A 22,474-nucleotide genomic window follows, 5' to 3' on the forward strand; every position below is an offset into this window, starting at 1 on the left:
CCAGGTTTTATATTGTATTTCCACGTCCTTCCTACAGAAATATGTCATCTCACACTTCTTTCCTTTGAACTTTGTCTGCCACCTATCCACCCACTCTGCCAACTTGTCTTTGTTCTTTTGGAGTTCCGCACTCTGTCTTCCTCACAGTTTGCAATTTTCCCAAGTTTTGTGTCATGTACCTATGACCTTTAAACATCTCGATAGGTGCATCCCTCGCCTGTGCTGGGAGAGGTTTGAAAGCAGGCAAAAGCCCTGGGGCATTTGAAGCTGGGGGTTGGGGTGAGTTACTGAGGAGGGTAGGGGGGAGGTGTGAGGTGTGAGGTGGGGTGGGTGAGTCTGGCTGGGGGACGGTGGGGGGGAATGTCTCTTGAATGTAGTCCAAATTGATTCTGATAGACAAGTGCAAATCCCCTTGCTGCATTTTTAGACCAGTATGGTTTTTAAGATGCATTTTATATTCATTATTTTAAAAGCCACATCACATTTGACAATGTGTTTTATGATGGAGCAGTTCTCGTTGTCTATGGGAGTTGGTTGGATGGAAATGATTAGGCAGATGGTGTTCTGACAGAGTTAAGTTGACTTTCAGATGTGAGTACTGCGTGGCAGTGTAATGAGTTTCACATTGAATTCACAATGAACATTGTACACAATCAGAAATTCCTCTCCAATGTAAAACTCATTCAGGACACTGGATAAAGTGAAGGCCCGAGACCCTCCAAGCTCTGAGTTGACTCAGCTCATTCTGTTTTCTAACGAAATTGAAATATCCCGTTAATATGAATCAAGCGGAGAGTTTCTGAAATTGAAGACATATCCAACTCATTCTTTCAGTCCAATCGAAGCATGGAGCCAAAGTGTGAGATACCAGTGAAGAATAAAAGAGTGACAATTATTGGAAACTAAGCTTAGATTTGTTTTTAAATCAGTCTTTGAAAGTTCTGCAAGGATCATCTCGGTGTGCACTGGAACTCTCTCTGTGGGACTTCACATGCTAAATGTGGTGCTGGTTTTATTTGTTGTTGGAAAGTGGCTGGGCCAGCATTTGTGGCCTGTCCCTCTTTATCCTTGAATTGAATGGCTTCTTGACCATTACACGGGGCAGTCAAGAGTCCAGAATTGCTGTGGGCCTGGAGTCACATATAAGGCCAGACAAGGTAAAGGGATGGCAGGTTTCCCTCCGTAAAGGACATTAGTGAACCCGGCAGGTCGTTATGATAGTTGGCCTTGAGGTGATTTTACAGAGGACAGAGTCAACCATGTTGCTGTGGGTCTGGAGTTACATGTAGGGCCAGACCCAGGAAGGATGGCAAATTTAGCTTCTTGTTAAATTTTAATGAATTAGATGGGTTTTTAATGACAATTGATGGTGATTATCACAGATTAGCTTTCAGATCTGAAATTTTATTATTCCATTGAATTTAAATTTGCCCAGTTATCATGGTGGGATTTAAACCTTTGCTATTAACCTGTGTCACTGGATCACTAGTTAGTCACTTACCCCCTGGCTGTCATCTTCATTAAACTCCATGAGCCATAGTTTAGAAAAGCATGGATAAATCATATGGCATTATATTATTATTGTCGACTTGAACTCCTGAGACTGAGGGAATTTCACGAGCCTGGATATCAAGGTAGATGCTGGTAGGATGAGGATCAGCCGTGAATGGGGTAGCAGGCCTTACTGGCTGAATGGCCAAATTGTGTTTGCCTGAAATGCCCGAATCCAGCAGGGGCAATGCCGGACAGTAAATCCTGATGGAATAGCCAGGATAGTAGCAATGGTTAGTGACTGGATAAACCTGGTTTGAATTCCAGACGCGCACACAGAAGCAACATAGTAACTCGCTTGAGAAGTTTCAAGTACTGAAGTATGAAGTTCTTTCAAAAAAAAAAAATCAGTTTTCTAGTGATCGGTGCACGGCACAAGGTCAAATTCTAAGACTTTTATTGTAACAATTACTTGGCCAGGTTGGTTAGCTTGGTTGGCTGGTTTGTGATGCAGAGTGATACCATAAACATGGGTTCAATTCCCCACACCGGCTGAGGTTACCATGAAAGACCGTTCTTCTCGACCTCTCCCCTTGCCTGGGGTGTGGTGACCCTCCGGTTAAACCACCACCAGTCGCCTCTCTCTCTAATGAGAGAGCAACCTATGGTGTGGTAGGACCATAGCAACTTTACCTTTTTCTCTGTGTCTCTATGTGTGTGTCTCGCCCTGCCCGCCTCTCTCTAATCTGGGACTCACTAAGGTCTCTGAGTCACTTTGTCTCCAGGTGTTAAGAAATGGCATTCTGCTTTCATTTGAGGCTGACCAGTACCATGTCCCCATGATAACCAGGTCATATGGGTCTATTGCTGGGCAGGTTAGTCAGAGGTCTCATAGAGTCCTACAGCACGGAAACAGACCCTTTGGACCAACCAGTCCATGCCGAGCATAATCCCAAACTAAACTAGTCCCACCTGCCTGCTCCTGGTCCATATCCCTCCAAACCTTTCCTATTCATGTATCCATCCAAATGTCCTTCAAACATTGTCATTGTACAAGCATCCACCAGTTCTTCAGGAAGTTTTAAAAAAAAATCTGCCTTTCATGTTTTTTTTAAAAGATCTCTCTCCTCTCCCCTTAAACATGTGCCTCCTAGGCTTGAAATCCTCCATCCTAGGATAAAGACAACTACCATTAACCTTATCTGTACCCCTCATTATTTTATAACTTCTATCAGGTCGTTCCTCAACTTCCTACACTCCAATGAAAAAGTCCCAGCCTATCCAGCCTTTCTTTATAACTCAAATCTTCCATACCTGGCAACATCCTGGTAAATATCTTCTGAACTCTCTCCAGCTTGATAATATCTTTCCTATACCAGGGCGACCAGAACTGCACACAGTATTCCAGAAGAGGCCTCACCAATGTCCTGTACAACCTCAACATGACTTCCCAACTCCTATACTTAAAGAACCGAGCAATGAAGAGAAGCGTGCCAAATGCCTTTTTAACTGCCCTGTCTATATGTGACGCAAACTTCAAAGAATTATGTACCAGCATCCCTGAGTCCCTCTGTTTTACAACATGACCCAAGGCTCTACCATTAATTGTATAAGCCTTACCCCTGTTTGTTATACCAAAATACAATACCTCGCATTTATTGAGATTGAACTCCATCTACCATTTTTCAGTCCGTTGACCCATTTGATCAAGATTTCTTTATAATCTTAGAAAACCTTCTTCACTGTAACTATGCCACTAATTTTTATGTCGTCCAAAAACTTACTAACCACGCCTTCTATATTCTCATCCAAATCATTTATATAAACTACAAACAAAAGAGGACCCAGAACGGATCCCTGTGGAACATCACTGATCACAGGCCTCCAGTCCGATCTGTGAAGAAAATAGAAGCTGTTGAAATGTGAATGCTCAGACATTTGCTAAAAATTCCATAGACCACCAGACCAATGAAGAAGTGCTTGAAATTGCGAGAATAAAACAAATTCCCAAAAAGCGACTCAAGAACAGAAATATCAATGTTTTGACTGTTTGAACAGAGCTGAGAAAGTGACAGAGATTTTTTCCAAAGGGCATCGTGGAGGCAGCAGGAAGAGGGGGATGGGGATCGATCTGGGTGCAGTTGCTTGACAGACCTCCGAGTGAATGCAGACAGTGGATGTGTGAGGATGGTGCAAGACAGACGAGAGTGACATACCCTGGCAGGACGAGCGGCAGGCAGAAATGAGAGGAATCAGGAATTTGGGGGAAAAGAATTTCCCCATGAAGGGCTGTGTAGATTCAGGATTCAATGATTCCTGTCCAAAAAGAAACACCAATTTTTTTAATAAGTTTCTTTTTTTTTGTCTAGATTGTAAACTGTTGCCCTGAGGTTGAAGTTTTAATATAATGTGTGTTTAGGTATGATCCACATGGCAGGACTGAGATAGTCAGTCATACAGCATGCAAACAGACCCTTAAAGAATCCCTACTATATGGATGCAGGCCATTTGGCCCATCAAGTTCACGCTGACCCTCCCGAAGAGTATCCTACCCTATCCCTGTAATCCTGCATTTCCTATGGCTAATCCACCTGGCCTGCATACTATGGGGCAATTGAGCATGGCCAATCCACCTCACCTGCACAAGTTTGGACTGTGGGAGGAAACCCATGCAGACATGGGGAGAATGTGCAAACTCAACACAGACAGTTGCCTGAGGGTGGAATCGAACCTGGGTCCCTGGCATTGTGAGGCAGCAGTGCTAGCCACTGAGCCACTGTGCCACCCTTCAGGTTTCCAAACTGAACTAGTCCCATTTGCCAGCATTTGGCCCATATCCCTCTAAACCCTTTCTATTCATACACCCATCCATGCCTTTAAATGTTGTAATTGTACCAGCCTCCACCATCTCCTCTGGGAGCTCATTCCATACACATACCACCCTCTGTGAAAAAGTTGCCCCTCAGGTCTGTTTTAAACCTTTCCCCTCTCACCTTTAAACTTATGCCTTCTAGTTTTGAACTCCCCTAACCTGGGGAAAAGACCTTTGCTATTTACTTCTTCAATGCCTCTCTTGATTTTATGAACCTGTATAAATGGTTATGTTCCTGTCACAAGTAATCTGTTGCTCTAACAATCGTTTGGAAGGCTGCGTGATAAATATTGCACTGTAATCCAGTATCACTCCATACGACTTCTTGATCATGAATGCATTTAATATTTTAAAGCTGTATTTAAATACACCTTTGTCGGCTGGGAGTAAATGTCATCGGAGCCCAGCTCTCGTGAGTTTTTCTTTACAGCCTACTGTCAAGTTAAGAATGAACTCTGGCTGTGGAGGCTGAGCAAATGGAACTGCTTTTCTCTTCCAGATTAGTGGACGACAGATGTGTGGTTCAGCCAGAAGCTGGAGATCTGGCCAATCCGCCAAAGAAATTCCGAGGTATGTTCGTTGGGGCAATCAGTCTCTTGTTCACATGTCAGCATCTTGCCACATGCGAGAACTTTACATCTCCCTCCCGTTATATACCAGGCTTTTAACATGTGAATAGAAGACTTTCTCATTCTATGCGCCTTTATCTAATTCATTGCTGGAAGTCTCCAATTGGAAGATGTTGCAGTCTTAATGAATCATACAAGATGTTCGGAATAAAGAAAAACCAAAAGAACTGCGGACGCTGTAAATCAGGAACAAAAACAGAAATTGCTGGAAAAGCTCAGCAGGTCTGGCAGCATCTGTGAAGGAAAAAAAATCAGTTAATGTTTTGGGTCCGGTGACCCTTCCTAAGTGCTGAAATGTTAACTCTGATTTTTTGTTTTTCTTCACAGATGCTGCCAGTCCTGTTGAACTTTTCCAGCAACTTCTGTTTTTGTTCAGAATAAAGACTCTCCTGAAGTTACAGGGCACCATGTCTGATGTGGGTGCTCCTGGCAAGGTCAGGTATATTGCCTGTCTTTTGACCCAGGAACAATAAGCATCATGGCCAAAGTGTGAGGAAGACTCTGCTGTAGAGCTCGATCAGGTAGAGGTGACCAGTTCCATGGCAGTAGAGGTGTAAGAACATGCAACATCAAAGTCGTGGAACTCCCTCCCTCACAGCACTTCTTGTACCCCAATGAATGCGGTAGTTCACCACCACCTTCTCCCAGGGTAATTGGGGATGGGCAATTAATACTGGCCTGGCTAATGACGTCCACATCCCGTGAACAAATAGGAAATAAAACAAAGCAATCCTCTTACTTCTGAATCAGAAGGCCGAAGGTTCAAGTCCTGCTACAGAGGTGTGAGTGTATCCCAGGTTACCATGTTAGTGCAGCACTGAGGTTGGAAGTGGTGTTTGTTATGGACTAGACCACATCCCACCCCCAACCCAGTGTATTATTATAGAGATAGCCTAGATCCTAGCTTTTATATTTTTTGTTTCAGATATGATTTGATTGGTCCACCACTAAGCCATAATCAAATTACACTTTCTTCTTTTTGTTGTATTTTAACCACTGTAAGAATAATTGGCATAACTTTACTCCATTGAAATACTTAACAAGATGATAATGCATTATTAACCACTAATCATCATATCTTCCTCTTTAGGGCCACACCCCATAAACACACCCTTTGGCAAAAAAGCAATTCAACAAAAACAATTACACGGTTATGATTCTCATATGCTGCCTCTCTCCAGTCCAGAACAAAGAAACAATCTGCCCCTTTGGATTTGTACAAGGAAGCCTCGCTACCTAAGACTTCACTCTAGCAGTAGAGAGCTCAAATGTTTAGCTCAGCAGCCAATAGAAAACTTCTCACTTACTGAAGGCAAAACTTAAAAATCTTCCTGGGTCTATGTGAGCTCTGACCCTGACCACTCATGCTTTTGTCCAACTTTTCAAAAAAAAAAATCCAGGAAGCACTCAATAGTTGTTTACCAACTACCTGTCTGAAGGAGACATCTCAGCACCTTATTGGCAACACCCCTCTGCAAGAGACACAGCACAGTACATATCACTTAAAGGCACAGTATACTTCCTTTAAACCAACTTCAACTGAGAACCTGCCTACCCTCTCAGATCGATGCCAGAAATCCCATGGACCTATTTCGAAGATTTCTCTCCTGCGACTTTCACAACTGTCACAAAACAAATTCATAAACGGAAGATGCTGGAAACATTCAGCAGATCTGGTAGCGAAACGGAGTTAACCCTTCTAGCCAATGAGCTTTCATTGGAATGGGTGAGATGTAATGGATTTTAAGCAAGACGTGAGGCAGTGTAAGTAGGGAGGGGGGTAGAACAAAAGGGAAGGTATGGCAATGGTGTAGACGGTTGGAAGGATTAACTGTCGAGAGGGATAATGGTGTGAAGCAAATGAAAATAGCAATGGGGATGTGTAAAGTGGAGGTGTGGATGGGATGTGCATTTGCTCTCCCCACTGTAGAGGAGCCCACGTTGTGAGAAACAAATGCAATTTACTGAAGATAGTAGTCAAGGTGAATTGCTGTTTCACATGATCTGTGTTTGGAGTCCTCAGTGATGAGTAGGTCAATGAGCAAATGATGTATTTTGTGTGTGTCTCTGGGAAGGGTTAGGGTGTCGGGGTAAGCTGTCATGATCCTGGTGGAGTAGGTGCTCTGGACATCAAACTGTGAGTCCACAAATATGAAAGTGACTAATTTACTCTCTAGGATGACTAATGTCTGACTGACTCTGTCTCTCTAAGATAAAACGAACTCTCACCGATAAACAAAAAAAAAATCTATTGTAAACAAACTTATCCTCTAACATCTGGCAAACAAAATGATTAATTCCTAATGTGCAAACTTAAACAATACCGCCTTTAAATCCAAACACACTTGCGTGTAGTCACAAATAAGACAGTCCAGCCATACAAGACAAACAGCTTTGCAGAAATATATGGATGCAGATAATACCAGGAAAGAGCACAGTCTGTTGGATTAAGAGCCCAAACAACACAGTGAGAATCAGGTGACTATCATTCAGCTGTTTCTTTTGGTTCTTGGCATTGATATCACATTGTTCTCAACTGTGGTGGTTCTCCATTCAATGGATGGTCAGTTAGACCTTGGTCTTTAGCCTGAGTTATAAGTAGTTCCTTTGAAGTCTTTAGTGCCGGTGTTCTTCAACTCAAAAGATTGGAGAGAGATCTGCCTTGCTTGCAAGCTTTAGAGCTCTGGGTCTCTCTCCTTTCTTCCCTCCACTCTGTGGTTTTAAGCAGCAGTTTTGACACTCCTGAACATGTTACTAGGCAGATTTTAACCCAAAGACACCTTGTAACCAATGAGTGATCACCGCACAGTTTCAATTTTGACCTTGTGTTGTAGAAAGCTAATCAGTTCATTCTTTGCAATACAGTAACCCAAAGTTAAATCATCCAATTTATGTTTCTAATAAACTATACATTGTACTCCCAGTGAACTTGGAAGGAATGGTTGCTTTGGAATGCTGAAAGGGAGGAATGTGGCTTCCTGCTTTGTTTTGGTCGGGGGGGAGCGATGAAGGTGATGCATTAAATGCTGAAAGTTGGTAATGGGAGGTTTGTGGAATGCTATGAGAAGGGAACCTTTACTGTGGTTCTGGAAGGGAGAGAGATTGTAGGAGATGGGTTTGCGAGGTTTGTGGAGGGCCCAGTTAATGAACCTCAGGTTGAGGAAGAAAGAAGATATCATGGAAGGGGTGTATGATCAGAACACATGATACAGTGATACTGGGAGAATGTAATGCGATCATTACTGGAAATGGAATGTGAGGAAATGTGGTCAGAATAGATCTCGGGGAAAGAGATGATCTAATGGTATCATTAGACTATTAATCCTGAGACTGGGTAATGTTCTGGGGGCCTGGATTCGAATCCTGCCATGGCAGATGGTGGAATTTTAAATTCATTTAAAAATCTGGTGTTAAGAATTTCATGATGACCATGAAACTATTGGCAATTGTCAGAAAAACCCATCTGGTTCACTAATATAGCAAGGTGTAGAGCTGGATGAACACAGCAGGCCAAGCAGCATCAGAGGAGCAGGAAAGCTGATGTTTCGGGTCTGGACCCTTCTTCAGAAATCACTAATAGCTCACTAATATCCTTTTTAGGGAGAGAAACTGCCATCCTTCCAGGGAAATCCTACATGTGACTCCAGACACACAGTAATGTGGTTGACTCTTAACTGTCCTCTGGCCAATTAGTGATGGGCAATAAATGCTGGCCTAGCCAGCGACGCCCACATCCCATCAATTAATAATTAAAAAAGGTGGGAAAACCATATTCTATATCCAGAAGTAGAGGCGGCTAAGTCAAGGAAGGTAAGAGTCTGAGATGAAAGGTGAGAAAATGGTGGGAATTGAAGCCCAGTTCAGGGCTAGAGCAGGAAATGGCACTATTACACTCCTGGATATACTGGAGGAAGTGACAACACGGGGCTAGGTGGGAAACGAATAAGGAGTGTGACACCAAAATGGAGGAATAGCTTGGTCCATGTGGGCATAATTTGGAGGAAGTGGTTCAGTGTCAGATGGTGGGAGGGGGAGGCTGCTGCTGGATGGAGCACTGGCAGGTTGTTTTGATGGGTGCCCGTGGTATGAAGGTGTTTAGCGGATTAGCCATCCTTGGTGGAAGGAGATGGTTAGGACGAGAAAAGTGGAAACTGCTCAAGTGTTCGAGGGCACTAGAAGGTCCGAGGTTGTAGGTTAGAAGAGGATGAACACGGAGAAAAAATTACTGTCGAGGATTGGAAGAATTCTGTACAGTGGGGGTGGGAATACGCTGAAGCACTGGACCTACCAAGATGGTCCTATTTGTAGACTCTGGGATGGAGGCAAAGTCACACTGTGCAGAGCCAGATTGTGGAAACCATCTGAAGGATGGGGAATGGGTTCAGTGACGGTCTTGGAAAGTTATGTCTTGATGTTTGGCTGTAGGGTCATGGTTCAGGGGCAGGTAGCAGGAGATCAGAGACGAGGTGTTAAGCTTCCTCCAAGGTTGCTTCACCAAACAACACCAGTCCCACCTTTTATCAGTAGGTTTTATTCTGGTGTTAGGTTTGGACCAGAGAAAAGAGAAAGCGGTTGTGGAAACATTGAAGTGTAGGCAGTTCCCAATTACAGAATTAGATGGTTTGTTGTCAAAAAGAAGTAGATCGGAGGTTTTGTGAATGGTGGCACAGTGGTTAGCACTGCTGCCTCACAGTGCCAGGGACCTGGGTTCAATTCCACCCTCAGGTGACTCTGTCTGTGTGGAGTTTGCACATTCTCCCGGGTACTCTGGTTCCCTCCCACAGTCCAAAGATTGTGCAAGTTAGGTGGGTCGGCCATGCTAAATTGCCCATAGTGTCCAGGGATGTGTAGGCTAGGTGGGTTAGCCAGGGGAATATGCAGGGTTAGAGGGATAGGGTAAGGGGATGGGTCTAGGTGGGACACTCTTTGGAGGGTCTGTATGGACTCGATAGGCCGAATGGCCTGCTTCCACGCTGTAGGGATTCTATGACTCTAAGAAATGGATGGTGTACCCCAGTTGTTTGATATATGGAAGCAGCTGTGACACTAGATGTGAGGGGAAAGGGGTGAGACTGAGGATGTCAATAAACTCTCTGCACAGGTGAAAAGAAATGTGCTTTAATTTCAGTCTGTACATCTGGCTTGGAATCTATTAACAATAAATATATAGCAAAGGGTGATAGTGGAAGAACAGAGTGCCAGAGTGAACTGAAGGGGAATCAAGATTCACAGAGGCGTTCGTACTCGTGAATAAATCAAACTTTGTTGCACACTTGAAAAGAAGACCACAGTTTATTTTTGTCAAAACCTCCAATGAAATGAACTTTAAACTGAAACTGAGGAACAAGTCAGCTTGGAGCTACAGTGAGTTGATGCTGCAGAAGAGAGAGCTGAGATTACTCATGTGGCAGTGCATAGCGGATGAGTAAATTTTTAAGGATATGATGAGAATGGTATTTCGTGAAGTGTAGACTGTCCACAAGATACTGGGTAATTGTGGGTGGGCCTGAAACACACACACAGGTTGGAATTTTAATATTTCTGAAGGATACATTTAGAGGCAGAGTCACTTGCTGGTTGCAGAGATGTTGACCGTGAGTGTTCGTAGATACCTGAACAAATACCAGAAGCAAAACAGAAAGCCATGAAGGTGACCAAGGTCAAAGACAAAAACTGAAATGGTGTTGGAAGTCGGAGTATCCTCAAGATGGACATTCCTGAAGAAAATTAGGAGTGAATTAAATATTGCACAAAAACAGATAACTGCAGATGCTGCGGAATTTCATAATACCCACAATGCCGTGATTTCACTTCCTTCCATCCACTCCTGTAAAGTTTCTAGTCCAATCTCCCAGCTTCTCCACCTCTCTCACTTTTCTGTTCTAACAATGCCAGTGCCTCTGACATGTACTCTCTGTTCCCTTCCATTGTGGTCGACCTTGTCCATCCCACTTCCCATATTTCTGTCCTCACTCCTGACTTTTCCAGGCAGAGCTAGGGATCCTCACTTTCCATCGTACAGCCTCCATGTTCAGTGGACCATTTTCCACCAACTCCAAGCATGATGCCACCATCAGGGGTACCTTCCTCTTCCCCCTTTTGGTACTTGACTACAGAGAGTTATGAACACAGCCCAGTCCATCACACAAGCCAACCTTCCATCTGTTGACTCCATCTACACTTCGCGCTGCCTCGGGAAAGCGACCAACGTAATCAAAGACCCCTCCCACCCCGGTTATACTCTCTTCCACCCTTTTCCATTGGGCGAAGTTATAAAAGTTTGTATACATGTACAAATAGATTCAAGATCAGCTTCTTCCCCGCTGTTATTAAACTTCTGAATAGACCTCTCAAATTTTTAAATTTGAATGTTGGTCTGTGTATCTTCTGTTCAGCCATGACATTGTATTCCTCGCTCTGTTCTATTACCCTAATGCACTTTGCATGGTATGATCTGCCTGCACTGCACGCAAAACAAAACTTTTCACTGTACCTAGGCACATGTGACAATAATAAATCAAATCACTTGTCAGCTTTCTCTGCAACACACTGTTCTAAGCAAAGCCTGGTCCCTGTCCATGTGAGGCCAGGGGATGGAACACCATGGTTTTTGTAACTTTTTTTTTACCTCGTTTATCATGCTGCATCGCAGGCCCCCCTCCCCCAACCCCCCTTTCCTGCTGAAGCAGTGATTGCCTTGTATTTTTTTTCAACTAGGCTTGGATAATCACTTTGATCTGTGCCAAGTACGACTATGAGCCTTGGTTCTCCACTTTGCTTGCATTCGAACCTCTCTTGTCCCCAGCTTCCTGTACAGTTGCAGTGCAGCTCAACATAATAACAAGTTCCAACCATAACCACCAACGCTGCTTTTACCAGTAGCAGTTGCACGTAGTAATTTCTTGCTGTTGCCATTTACTCCTCCTCCAGGCTTTTCTCTTTCTTTGTCTCTCAGTAGCTCTTTCGTTCGCTTTGCACCGTAACCTTTTTGTCCCACTCTATCTGTTCCACCTTCCACTGTACCATAGATCCCCCACCCCCTCCTCCAGTGATGATTCCTTCCCTCTTTCCCTGCTTCTGTTCTTGCTTAAAACCTGTCCCATCTCTGCCAGTTTTGAGTTCTGGTCAATATTAAACACCAAGACTAAGTGCTCGTTAGGCGGTGTATGGACCTACACTTTGATTAGAAAAGTTTTACTTCTTTTTGCATTGCATAAACATCAACAAATTCCCTGTGTTTGTACACTCGGTCATGTTCTTACCAATTATCCCTTTAATTAATGTGAAGCCTTCACCTATTCCCCTCATCCTTTTTAGTCTCTAATATCCCAGCCAGATCATGCAAGATGATTCTAGTCAATAGCCTGAAACCTGAACTCTCTTTCTCCTCACAGTAGTTGCCTAGCTTTCTGAGTCACTCCGAGGAAGGGTCCCGACCCGAAACATCAATTGTCCTGTTCCTCTGATGTTGCGTAGCCTGCTGTGTTCCTCCAGCTCCACACTGTGTGTTGCCTCTAGCTTTCTGACTAATTTTTTTTAACATTTTGTGTTTATGTTTCAGCTTTCCAGCTTCTGCAAGATTATACCTTTGTTTCAATAGAGCAAATGATCTGATTGTTGTATTGCTGTATGTGGTTTCTACACTTACAGCAATGACTACACTTCAAATACAGCATGCTACTATTTTATAAAGTAAGACGGTCCAAGTATGGTTGTGAGAGGCACTATGTAAATGCAAATCTATTTTTAAAAATATAAGGTTTTTTTTAAAAAAAATTCTCTATGCAGCAGATTTCTGGAGCCCTGACGTTTACTAAATGCTAATTTATTGATAAGATTGGTTAATTTCAACTTCATAATATCCCAGTTTGGGATTTCAAACTTGCTCCCTTTAGAACTCACTGTCATCATTTCTAACCAGTGATGTGCTGGATTACCGATTTTGTTTACCTGTTAATTTGAATTTCAGGCCAAGTTGTGAAATGATAATCGGTTTACAGTCAATTGAGATTCCACGTTGGTGTACCTGGAATCTGTTTACGGGGTTGCTTGAGATTCCACATTGGTGTGCTGTGGAGCAGGCTATAAACTCTACAACAACTATTAAACAATCCTTGATATACTGATTATGCAACTTGATTTGTTGGCATGCAGCCTGGAGTTGGAATCTCCTAAAGACATCGCAGCAGGCTCTGCCCTTGTGTGTGTCGTTTTGCAAAATAGGTCAATTTATTTCCTTCTGTAAGCTTTGCATCCTAATCAGGGAGGTAAGGAAACAATGAGGGCTGTGCCTCATGGCTCCTGACTGTTGCTCAGGCTGGGGGAAGGCTGTTGGGTTTGTTGGTTAGGATGTGACAGAAATAAAAATTCACGACTGTCATTGGTCGGTGCTTGTTGGACCTTGACCCTGACTGTTTAGATGCAGTTGATTGGCTCACAGTAACCAGCTGATTGGTTGGACTGGGCAAGGCTCCCAGGTTGATTTAGGATCTATTTAATTGTCAGGCAAATGGGGATGTAGAAAGGGGGGAGGCAGAAAAAACACCAAGTTACTTCTTCAGGGACTAGGCTTGCCTTTTGTTTCAGAGCAATTTACTTCTGTAACCTGTTTGTTTTGACGAGATTTATATCACTGATGCGGAGGGAGAAATCCTGGGCCCTCATGACCCCTGTCCCAGTTCCCGCGCTGATGGGACCTCCATCACTCCGAGAATCCCTATGGTGTAGAAAGAGGCCATTCGGCCCATTGTGTCTATGTTGACCCTCCAAGGAACAACTGAACCCAAACCCAGCTCCCCACCGTATCCCCACATTTCCCACCTAGCCTGCACGCCCCTGGACACTGTGCAATTTAGCATGGCCAATCCACCTAGCCTGCACATCTTTGGACTGTGGGAGGAAACCCACACAGACACAAGGAGAATGTGCAGACTGCACACAGACAGTTGCCCGAGGATGGAATCGAACTTGGTGCTATGAGCTAACTACTGCAACAATTTGTTGTTGAAAACAAGGCTGGCATTTTTACATCCTTAGGATTGAATGGCCCTTTCTAGTTGATTTGTTATTGTAGTGTTGTAAATGTAAACTCGCCTCAACCCAACGTCAACACATGCTGTAAGCACTGATTCTAAATTCTCACAATTTGCAATGCATTGAGATGTTGGTCTGTTCGAATCTCTAGAGTGAGGTTTGAACCCATGACCTTCTGGTCTCAGATGTGCGAGCGCTGCCAACTGAGTCACAGCTCCAGCTGCGTGTATATCCAAGCTCCTCGCTGCTGTTCTGTGTGTGGAATGGAAGGTAATGGGTCACAAAGACACAGGTCACGTTTGAAAGTTACTGCAGGAAACAATTAGGATCTCGGAGTTTATTTAACTTTGCAGCAGACAATACAAAGTTAAGCACAGATTTCATGCTCACTTGCTAAGTCACTAACAAACTAAGTTTACAAAGCAGCAACCGATTTAAAAAAAACTTAGATTGTACCCTGAATGACATGGTTTGTGTTTTCTGCTTGTTTGGAGAAATCTGCTGGTAGGGCATAGACTTTTTCCATGTGATCCCCATAGACCGGTTTCCTTCCAGCAAGGTGATCCCACTTACCTTGCATATAATTGCATGTCCTAGTTTGTCAGAAGCACGTTTTTGCTTTTGGAAGCTAACCTTTGTGCTGAGTGTAAGAATTATTAACATAAGAACATAACCGAGCCTGCTCTACCACTTAATAGGATCATGATAGAATCTGATCTCTCAGCCTCCACTCCAATCTCCTGCCCACTCCCTGTAACCTTTCAAACCCATTACTGATTAAAAATCTGCCGATCTCCTCCTCCTATAAATGTACTCAGCGTCCCTGCAGCCGTTGTTCTTGGGGGTTATGAATTGTACAGATTCACTGCTTTCAAATCGTGACCATCCCCATGTGTATCCACGGAAACTGCCAATGGTTGATTTCTCAAAGAAGGGGCTAGCAGCGTTGAAGGGAGGCAGTCTGCTTCAAGCAAACTGTGGAGTGCAGGAGAAACAACCACTGGTAATGTCCTGGTCAGCTTAGGCAGACATCTTGGTTTCCTCCTTGATCCAATGTCAGTGCCAGTTTTATGACACGTGTGAGGCACTCTGAAGAGATTTCTAGGATATGAGAGATTCTGTAGAAGATGTCTATCATTATGTGTAAAGGAGAACTCATTGACTTTAACGCAATTTCCTCACTTTCCTTCTCTTCCATTCTCTTCCATCATGTCTAGGCCCTAAAGCTTGGAATTGCCTTTCTGCTCTTCAAACCCCTTCATGGGAAACATGGCTCTGACTTATTATTAGGTAATGATTAGTCTATTATCAACTATATATTTCCCTGTGCTCCCTGTTTCTTTCAGAGAGTCACACAATCTCTAGTGTCTCTTCTAGTGAGCTTTTTCCAGGCTCTCCAGACTCCACCCCCACTGTGGTATTTATACACAGTGATGTGCAGCCCTGTAACATCATCACCAGGTCCTCTTTATATCTCCGCCTTTGCTTCCATGTGAGGATTTTTGTGCTGTCACACCCCTAAAGAACCTTGGAGATGCATTGTGTTGTCAAAAGTGCAGTATAAATGTAATTGTTGTTGGAAGATTTGAGGATGTGTGACTCTGCACAGGTCTCTCGTAGAGCAGCCCTGGGCGAAAGGACGCGTTACCTGCTTCAGTTATGACGGATTTTGTGCTGCTGTTCGCGATGGGAAGTAGTTACTTGTCTAGCTGGTTATGGTGAATATACAAGAATCAAACCAGAAGGCCTTGTTTAATTGGTAAGGAAAGGCCAGTGGGGTTTAAATGGACTCTCTCATCTATAATTGAACTCTTTTTTTTTTTTTGGTTAAAAGCAAATTTTTGAAAATTAAAATCCAAGGAGCTGGTGAAACCAATATTTTTCATTCGGTAGGTTTGGGTTACCCAATGAAAGACTGTGCTTGAGATGGCAGTAGGAGTTCCTGGGTAGGAATGGGGGTGGTGGGAAAGGTGAAATGATCCCTGGTAGTGCCTCAGGCATGTTGTAGCATATATGAAAGGTTTGTTAGCTTCTATAGTCAGGTTGGCATCGCAACTTTAGCTGCAGACAATGATCGAGAATCCTGTTTTGAAAATGAAATTCCTGAACAGATGAAAAGAGAAAATATAAATAATAAAAGGAGAATTCAAATAACAGGTGGGAAAACACAATGGCGCTTCATCTGACGCTGCACTGATGATGTTACCCAGCAGGGTAATGAAATGTCTGCGGAACAACAACGAACCAGCTCGGCAAGCGAACCAACCTCCACAACATCCACAACCCGAGCTACAAATCTACTCTAAAATCTTAAGGGGATAAAAGGATTGTCGGGCAGGGCTGATGTTATGGGTTTAAGCCCCTGTCTTAGAGAGCTGATCCAAGATGACCCCTCCTTTGCCATACCATCAGAAGTCCCTTTATTTGCCTGGCAGAGGCCCTGCCAGTCCTGTTTGGTGCATGTTTAAGAACCCCCCCCCCCCCCGACGAGAAACAGTGTGTCTGGCCGTCTCACCGAGTGTGGATCTTGCTGTGCATTCTTGCAGGGTAAAACTGGTGAGATCCACACTGAAGAAAAGCATGAGGATTCATAGTAAGACGCCTACCTGAGGCAGAGTCCAACAGCTCAATGATGGGATAGCAGGAACTGCAGATGCTGGAGAATCTGAGCTAACAAGGTGCAGAGCTGGATGAACACAGTAGGCCAAGCAGCATCATAGGAGCAGGAAGGCTGATGTTTCGGGCCTAGACCCTTCTGATGATGGTTGTGTTTTTATTTTGTTTAAACTTGTGATGAGCCAGTCTCTGCAGAAAGGTGCTGTTGTGGAGGTTAGCACTGAGTCAGAGGGATTTGAAGGGTGATCCAGCAGCCTGCTTTATCTCTGATCCTCTGTTTTAACCATGATCTCTCATTGATCAAACAAAGGCTCGCTCATTTGCTGTCCTTACCTGGTCTGGCCTACAGACCCCCAGCAATGTGATTGACTTTTAATTGTCCTCCTGGCAACTGGATTGCACCTGGAGTGTTCCCTGGCTCCAATCGACAGCCGAAACACACTTGCTGATTTTGTTATCCAGTATTGTTACTGGGGCGGCACGGTGGCACAGTGGTTAGCAGCACCTCACAGCACCAGGGACCCAGGTTCGATTCCAGCCTCCGGCGACTGTCTGTGTGGAGTTTGCACATTCTCCCCGTGTCTGCGTGGGTTTCCTCCCACAGCCCAAAGATGTGCACATTAGGCTGGATTGGCTGTGCTAAATTGCCCATAGTGTCCAGGGATGTGTGGGTTAGGTGGATCAGCCATGGGAAAATGCAGGGTTACAGGGATAAGGTAGGGGCTGGTGCTGGGGCTGGGTCTGGGTGAGATGCTCTTCAGAAGGCTGGTGCAGACTCAATGGGCAGATTGGCCTCTTTCCACACTGTAGGGGCTCTCCTTTTTCTCTGAAACTGTGCTTGTCAGATTGAGCGACCAATGGAATGAGCAGTTCACCTCTCATTGTGGAATAAGGTTGGTATTGCAGATCTGAACGTTACACAGACTAGGAACCCTCAAGAAAGACTCGAGAGTACTGGAGTAGGATATATAGTAAGGGAGTTCAATGTACCAGGGTATAACAGAATGGGCAATACTCACCTCCAACAAAAACAGAGTCCTGTTTCAGCTGTCAAATGGAGCCAGGGAACATTCCAGGTGCAATCTGGTTTAATCCAGTCTCAGAAGGTTACAATACAGAAGGTGGCCGTTTGGCCCATTATTTCCATACTGACCATCTGCCCCTCCATGCTAGCCCTGCAAATGTTACTCTTTCAAATATTTATTCACTTTTCCTGTTAGACATTCTGGCTAAGTTTGCAGTCGATACAAAGATAGATGGAGGGACAAGTAGTATTGAGGAGGTGGGGAGGCTGCAGAAGAATTTGGACAGGTTAGGAGAGTGGGCAAAGAAGTGGCAGATGGAGTACAATGTGGGAAAGTGTGAAGTCATGCACTTTGGTAAGAAGAATAAAAGCGTGGGCTATTTTCTAAAATGTGGAGAAAAGGCACTAATACCTTGATTGTGACAGAGACTGGCATGTTCCAGATGATCCATGCTAGCTGCCCTTAGTTGAGACTCCACTCCAAATAAAATTACCGCTGTAGATGACTCGGGACAACATGGTAGCAATCCTGAAGAATTCGTTTTGAATACAGACCAGGCCCTTTCCAGTGAAGCCAACTCTCCTACTCTCTCCTTCTTTCCTGAAGAAGGGTCTACGCCCAAAACGTCAGCCTTCCTGCTCCTCTGATGCTGCTCGGCCTGCTGTGTTCATCCAGCTCTACACCTTGTTATCTCCAACTCTCCTACAGCCTTGATGATCTAAGATTCCTGCTCCACACCTCTCTCTCTCTCTCTCTCTGTCTCAGGGCAGCTTTTTGAATGATTGATTGTTTTCTCTTGGTTACTAGTTCTTGGCAAATCATATAACCCCTACAGCGTGGAAGCAGGCTATTCAGCCCATCGAGTCAACACTGACCCTCTGAAGAGCAGCTCACCCAGACGCACACACCCTTCACCCTAAACAAGGGTAACCATCATTGATTGTTGGAAAGAAAACTGCCTCATTAATGTCTTTTATGGAGAGAAATTTGCTGCCCTTTCCTGGTCTGGCCTCCATATGACTCCAGACCCACAGCAATGTGATTGACTTTTAATCGTCCTCCAGGCAATTAATATTGGGCAATAAATACCAGCCTAGCCAGTGATGCCCACATCCCATATTGAATTTTAAAAAAGAACTTGAAACCAGAAGACTATGAGACATAGGAGCAGAAATTAGGCCATTCGCCCCATCGAGTCTGCTCCGCCATTCAATCATGGCTGATAAGTTCCTCAACCCCATTCTCCTGCTTTCTCCCCGTAACCCTTGATCCCCTTGATAATCAAGAACCTATCTATCTCAGTCTTAAAATGTACTCAATGACCTGGCCTCCACAGCCTTCTGTGGCAGTGAATTCCATAGATTCACCACTCTCTGGCTAAAGAGGTCTCTCCTTATCTCCGTTCTAAAAGGGTCTTCCCTTCACTCTAAGGCTGTGCCCTCGGGTCCTAGTCTCTCTTACCAATGGAAACATCTTCCCAACATCCACTCTGTCCAGGCCATTTAGTATTCTGTAAGTTTCAATTAGATTCCCCCCTCATCCTTCTAAACTCCAATGAGTATAGTCCCAGAGTCCTCAAACATTCCTCATCTGTTAAGTTTTCCATTCCTGGGACCATTCTCGTGAACCTCCTGTGAACCCGCTCCAGGGCCATTACATCCTTCCTGAGATATGGAGCCCAAAACTGCACACAATACTCCAAAGGTAGCCTGACCAGAGCCTTATAGAGCCTCAGAAGTACATCCCTGTTTCCATATTCAAGTCCTCTCAAAATAAATGCCAACATTGCATTTGCCTTCCTGAATACTGACTCAACCGGCAAGTTTACCTTGAGAGTATCCTGGACTAAAACTCCCAAGTCCCTTTGCACTTCAGACTTCTGAATTTTCTCCAACGTGCAGTTATCCAATACCTTACAGAATGCTGGGACTTTCCCAAGGAGGTTAACAGGTAGGGTTGTATTTTTCTGAAGCTTAGTCACAGCTGTAATGTAGGAAACACAAATGCTAAGTGTTTTTGTGCACAGCAAGATCCCATATACTGCAGCAAGATAAAGGACAGGGGCAATCTGTTTCAGTTCTATTGGTGACAGGATAATTTGACCAGGACAGCAGGCAGGACTTCCTGCACCTTCCTTGAAACAGTATTGTGGAATCTATTGGGTAACCTGAGAGAGCAGACAGGGCATCATTTGATATTTCATTTTGGAAGGTAATGTCTCCTCTGACAGTGCAGCACTCCCTCAGTACCGCACTGCTGTGTCAGCTTGGATTGTGCGTTCGAGTTCCAGAGTGGAACCTGAACTAACCAGATTCAAGTGATGGGATGTTAACTATTGAGCCATATCCTCTGGTGGCAGTCTCCAAAAAAAACTGTTTGCTCAAATGCAGTTACTTGACTCTGGCTGTGTTGTCACCTCATACATTGAGTAATATACATTCGATGTATTAGTGGAGAGATTTCTCTGAATCGTTTAACGTATGACTGACTGCCTTTTTTTAAATCAGAGTAACAGTTAATATTCAGACAAGGCCATCATTTGACAGCTAAACTACATGTACTTTGTTTTTATTAACGGTTCCTGTGTTTTGTGCTTGGCATCTATTAATAATTTACACAGTTCTTTCTGCAAGTGTAAATGTGATAAATTAAAGTATTTGAAAACAACTTTGCAAAGCAAAGCAGCACCTCAGTTGACAGGACTTTTATAAGAGATTCTAGTCAAAGGGTTTATTTCGGTTTAAAAAAAGTCACATTTTCTGGTTCACTCAAAGATAAATTAGAAAAAGGAAATAGAAATTCAGAGATAGTAAGAACTGCCGATGCTGGAGTCAGAGATAACAAGGTGTGGAGCTGGAGGAACACAGCAGGCCAGGGAGCATCAGGGGGAGCAGGAAAGCTGACGTTTCAGGTCGGGACCCTTCCTCAGAAATAGGGGAGGGGAGTTGGGCAACAGGCTGGTTGGGATCCTTGGGAACCTCCCTGGTGCAGGGTATAGTCTTATTTGTTGTAGTAATTCTTATTTCGTATTGTTTGCTTTTATTAATCAAATGTTGTTGCCAACAGGTGGCGTCTGCCCTAGGCCTGTAGGTGAGGCTGCCATTCTTATTGGTGAACGTTTAATCCCGAACAAAGGCATAATTTGCTGGAAAATCTCAGCAGCTCTGGCAACACCTGTAGGCTACAAAGCAGGGTGAACGGTTCATGCCCAGTGACCCTTCTTCAAAACTGCCATTTGTTCTGGTTTTTTAAAACAAAAGTTTTGGGTTTTGTTGAATCTGCCAGCCCATTATTTGGATTTGAATATGGTTTTGCTGCATTTTTGGGTGTCACTATAGAGCGTTGGAGCTTGAACAGTGGCTCTGTGTCAGTGTATGGTACAAAAACCTACTTCTGATCAAAGCAGAAAGCAGCAGATATTGGCGATCTGAAAGAGAGACAGAGAATGCTAGAGCAACAGCAATCTAGAAGCTTCTGTGGAAAAGAAGAAAGGAGTTAACATTTAGAATCTGATATGACTCCTTCAGAACTCTTTCCCCCACTTCCCCCGAGGCAGAGTGATGGGCCCTGATGGTGTGTGGGGTTGCTAATTGGGGTGAAAAAGATGTTGACATAGATGCAAGATAAGCCGCCAATGGGTCCTTTTTAACTGACAGCGAAGTAAACAAGACACAGACTATGTTAGAGATAGTAGGAACTGCAGAAGCTGGAGAATCTGAGATAACAAGGTGTAGAGCTGGATGAACACAGCAGGCCAAGCAGCATCAGAGGAGTAGGAAAGCTGACGTTTCAGGCCTAGACCCTTCATTAGCCCAGTCTGAGAAAGGATCACTCGACCCAAAACGTTAACTCTGATTTCTTTCCACGAATGCTGCCAGACCTGCTGAGCTATTCCAGCAATTTCTGTTTTTGAACAACCAACATGAGCCGGTGGGGGTGTGTGTGGCAGTTTTGGGGGAAAATGGAGACCAGACACCATGCGGTCAGTTTCTGAAGTCGTGGGACTTAAAAGTGAGATCTTGAGGCTGTAAAGCTCCCAAGTGGAATATGAGATGCTTGCGTTGTGCTTGGTTGGAAAAGTGGAGTGAGCTCCAGACAGAAATGTTCACTTGAGAGCGAGATGGTTTATTGAAATGGCAAGTAACTGGGACGTCAGGGTTATTCCCACAGTCAGAAGGGAGATGTTCCACAAAGAGTTCCCACCTGTTGTTGTAAGTTTTACAACATCATCGTTTTGCAGATAAAGATTTGAACCTTGCATTAATTGAAAGTTACTGTTTTAATTCTCTGTGAGCTGGATATCACCATAACAAGGGCTTTCGGGCTGTTGCCCAGGGCTTGGTGACAATTCCCTCACCCTCTGAATCAGAAAGTTGTGGGTTTATGTCTCACTTCAGCATGCAGGATGTGGGCTGACAATTCTGCACCGTATCGAGGGGAAAGCTGCATTGCTGGGGTGCCTGAGGGCTCTGTCAAACAAAGGCATAGAGGCACGAGGAACAAGACACTTTTCGAGCCTGCTCCACCATTCCACGTGACCAAGGCTGATCGTCCAACTCCGTCCCTGTTCCCCGCTTTCTCCCGGCAGCCTTTGATCCCTTTAGCCCTAAAAACTCCATCTGCCTCCTTCTTGAAAACTTTAAACAACAGGCATGTTTGGTGGAGAATGCAAAGCAAGGGCCACATCTGCCTGTTTAGGTGGAAGTGGGGGAAAAATAAGGGTGTTCCTCTGGGCTCTTGGCTAGTGCCCATTCCTAAACCAACTTATCGCCAAGTCACATCAACTTGTCTATTAGATTGCTGTTTGT

At 44.2% G+C, this 22,474-nt stretch overlaps 1 protein-coding gene across 1 annotated transcript in view; it reads left to right on the forward strand.

Moving 5' to 3' along the window:
* itpr2 (inositol 1,4,5-trisphosphate receptor, type 2) overlaps nucleotides 1–22,474 on the forward strand; it is a 200,613-nt gene that overhangs the window by 5,118 nt on the left and 173,021 nt on the right. Inside the window, exon 2 of the mRNA XM_048610561.1 lies at nucleotides 4,863–4,933. Within this exon, the coding sequence (XP_048466518.1) occupies nucleotides 4,863–4,933 (71 nt within the window). The remainder of the gene's footprint in view (nucleotides 1–4,862; nucleotides 4,934–22,474) is intronic.

Source organism: Rhincodon typus, chromosome 22 (genome assembly GCF_021869965.1).
Source record: "Rhincodon typus isolate 14 chromosome 22, sRhiTyp1.1, whole genome shotgun sequence".
In the NCBI taxonomy this organism is placed as follows: Eukaryota; Metazoa; Chordata; class Chondrichthyes; order Orectolobiformes; family Rhincodontidae; genus Rhincodon; species Rhincodon typus.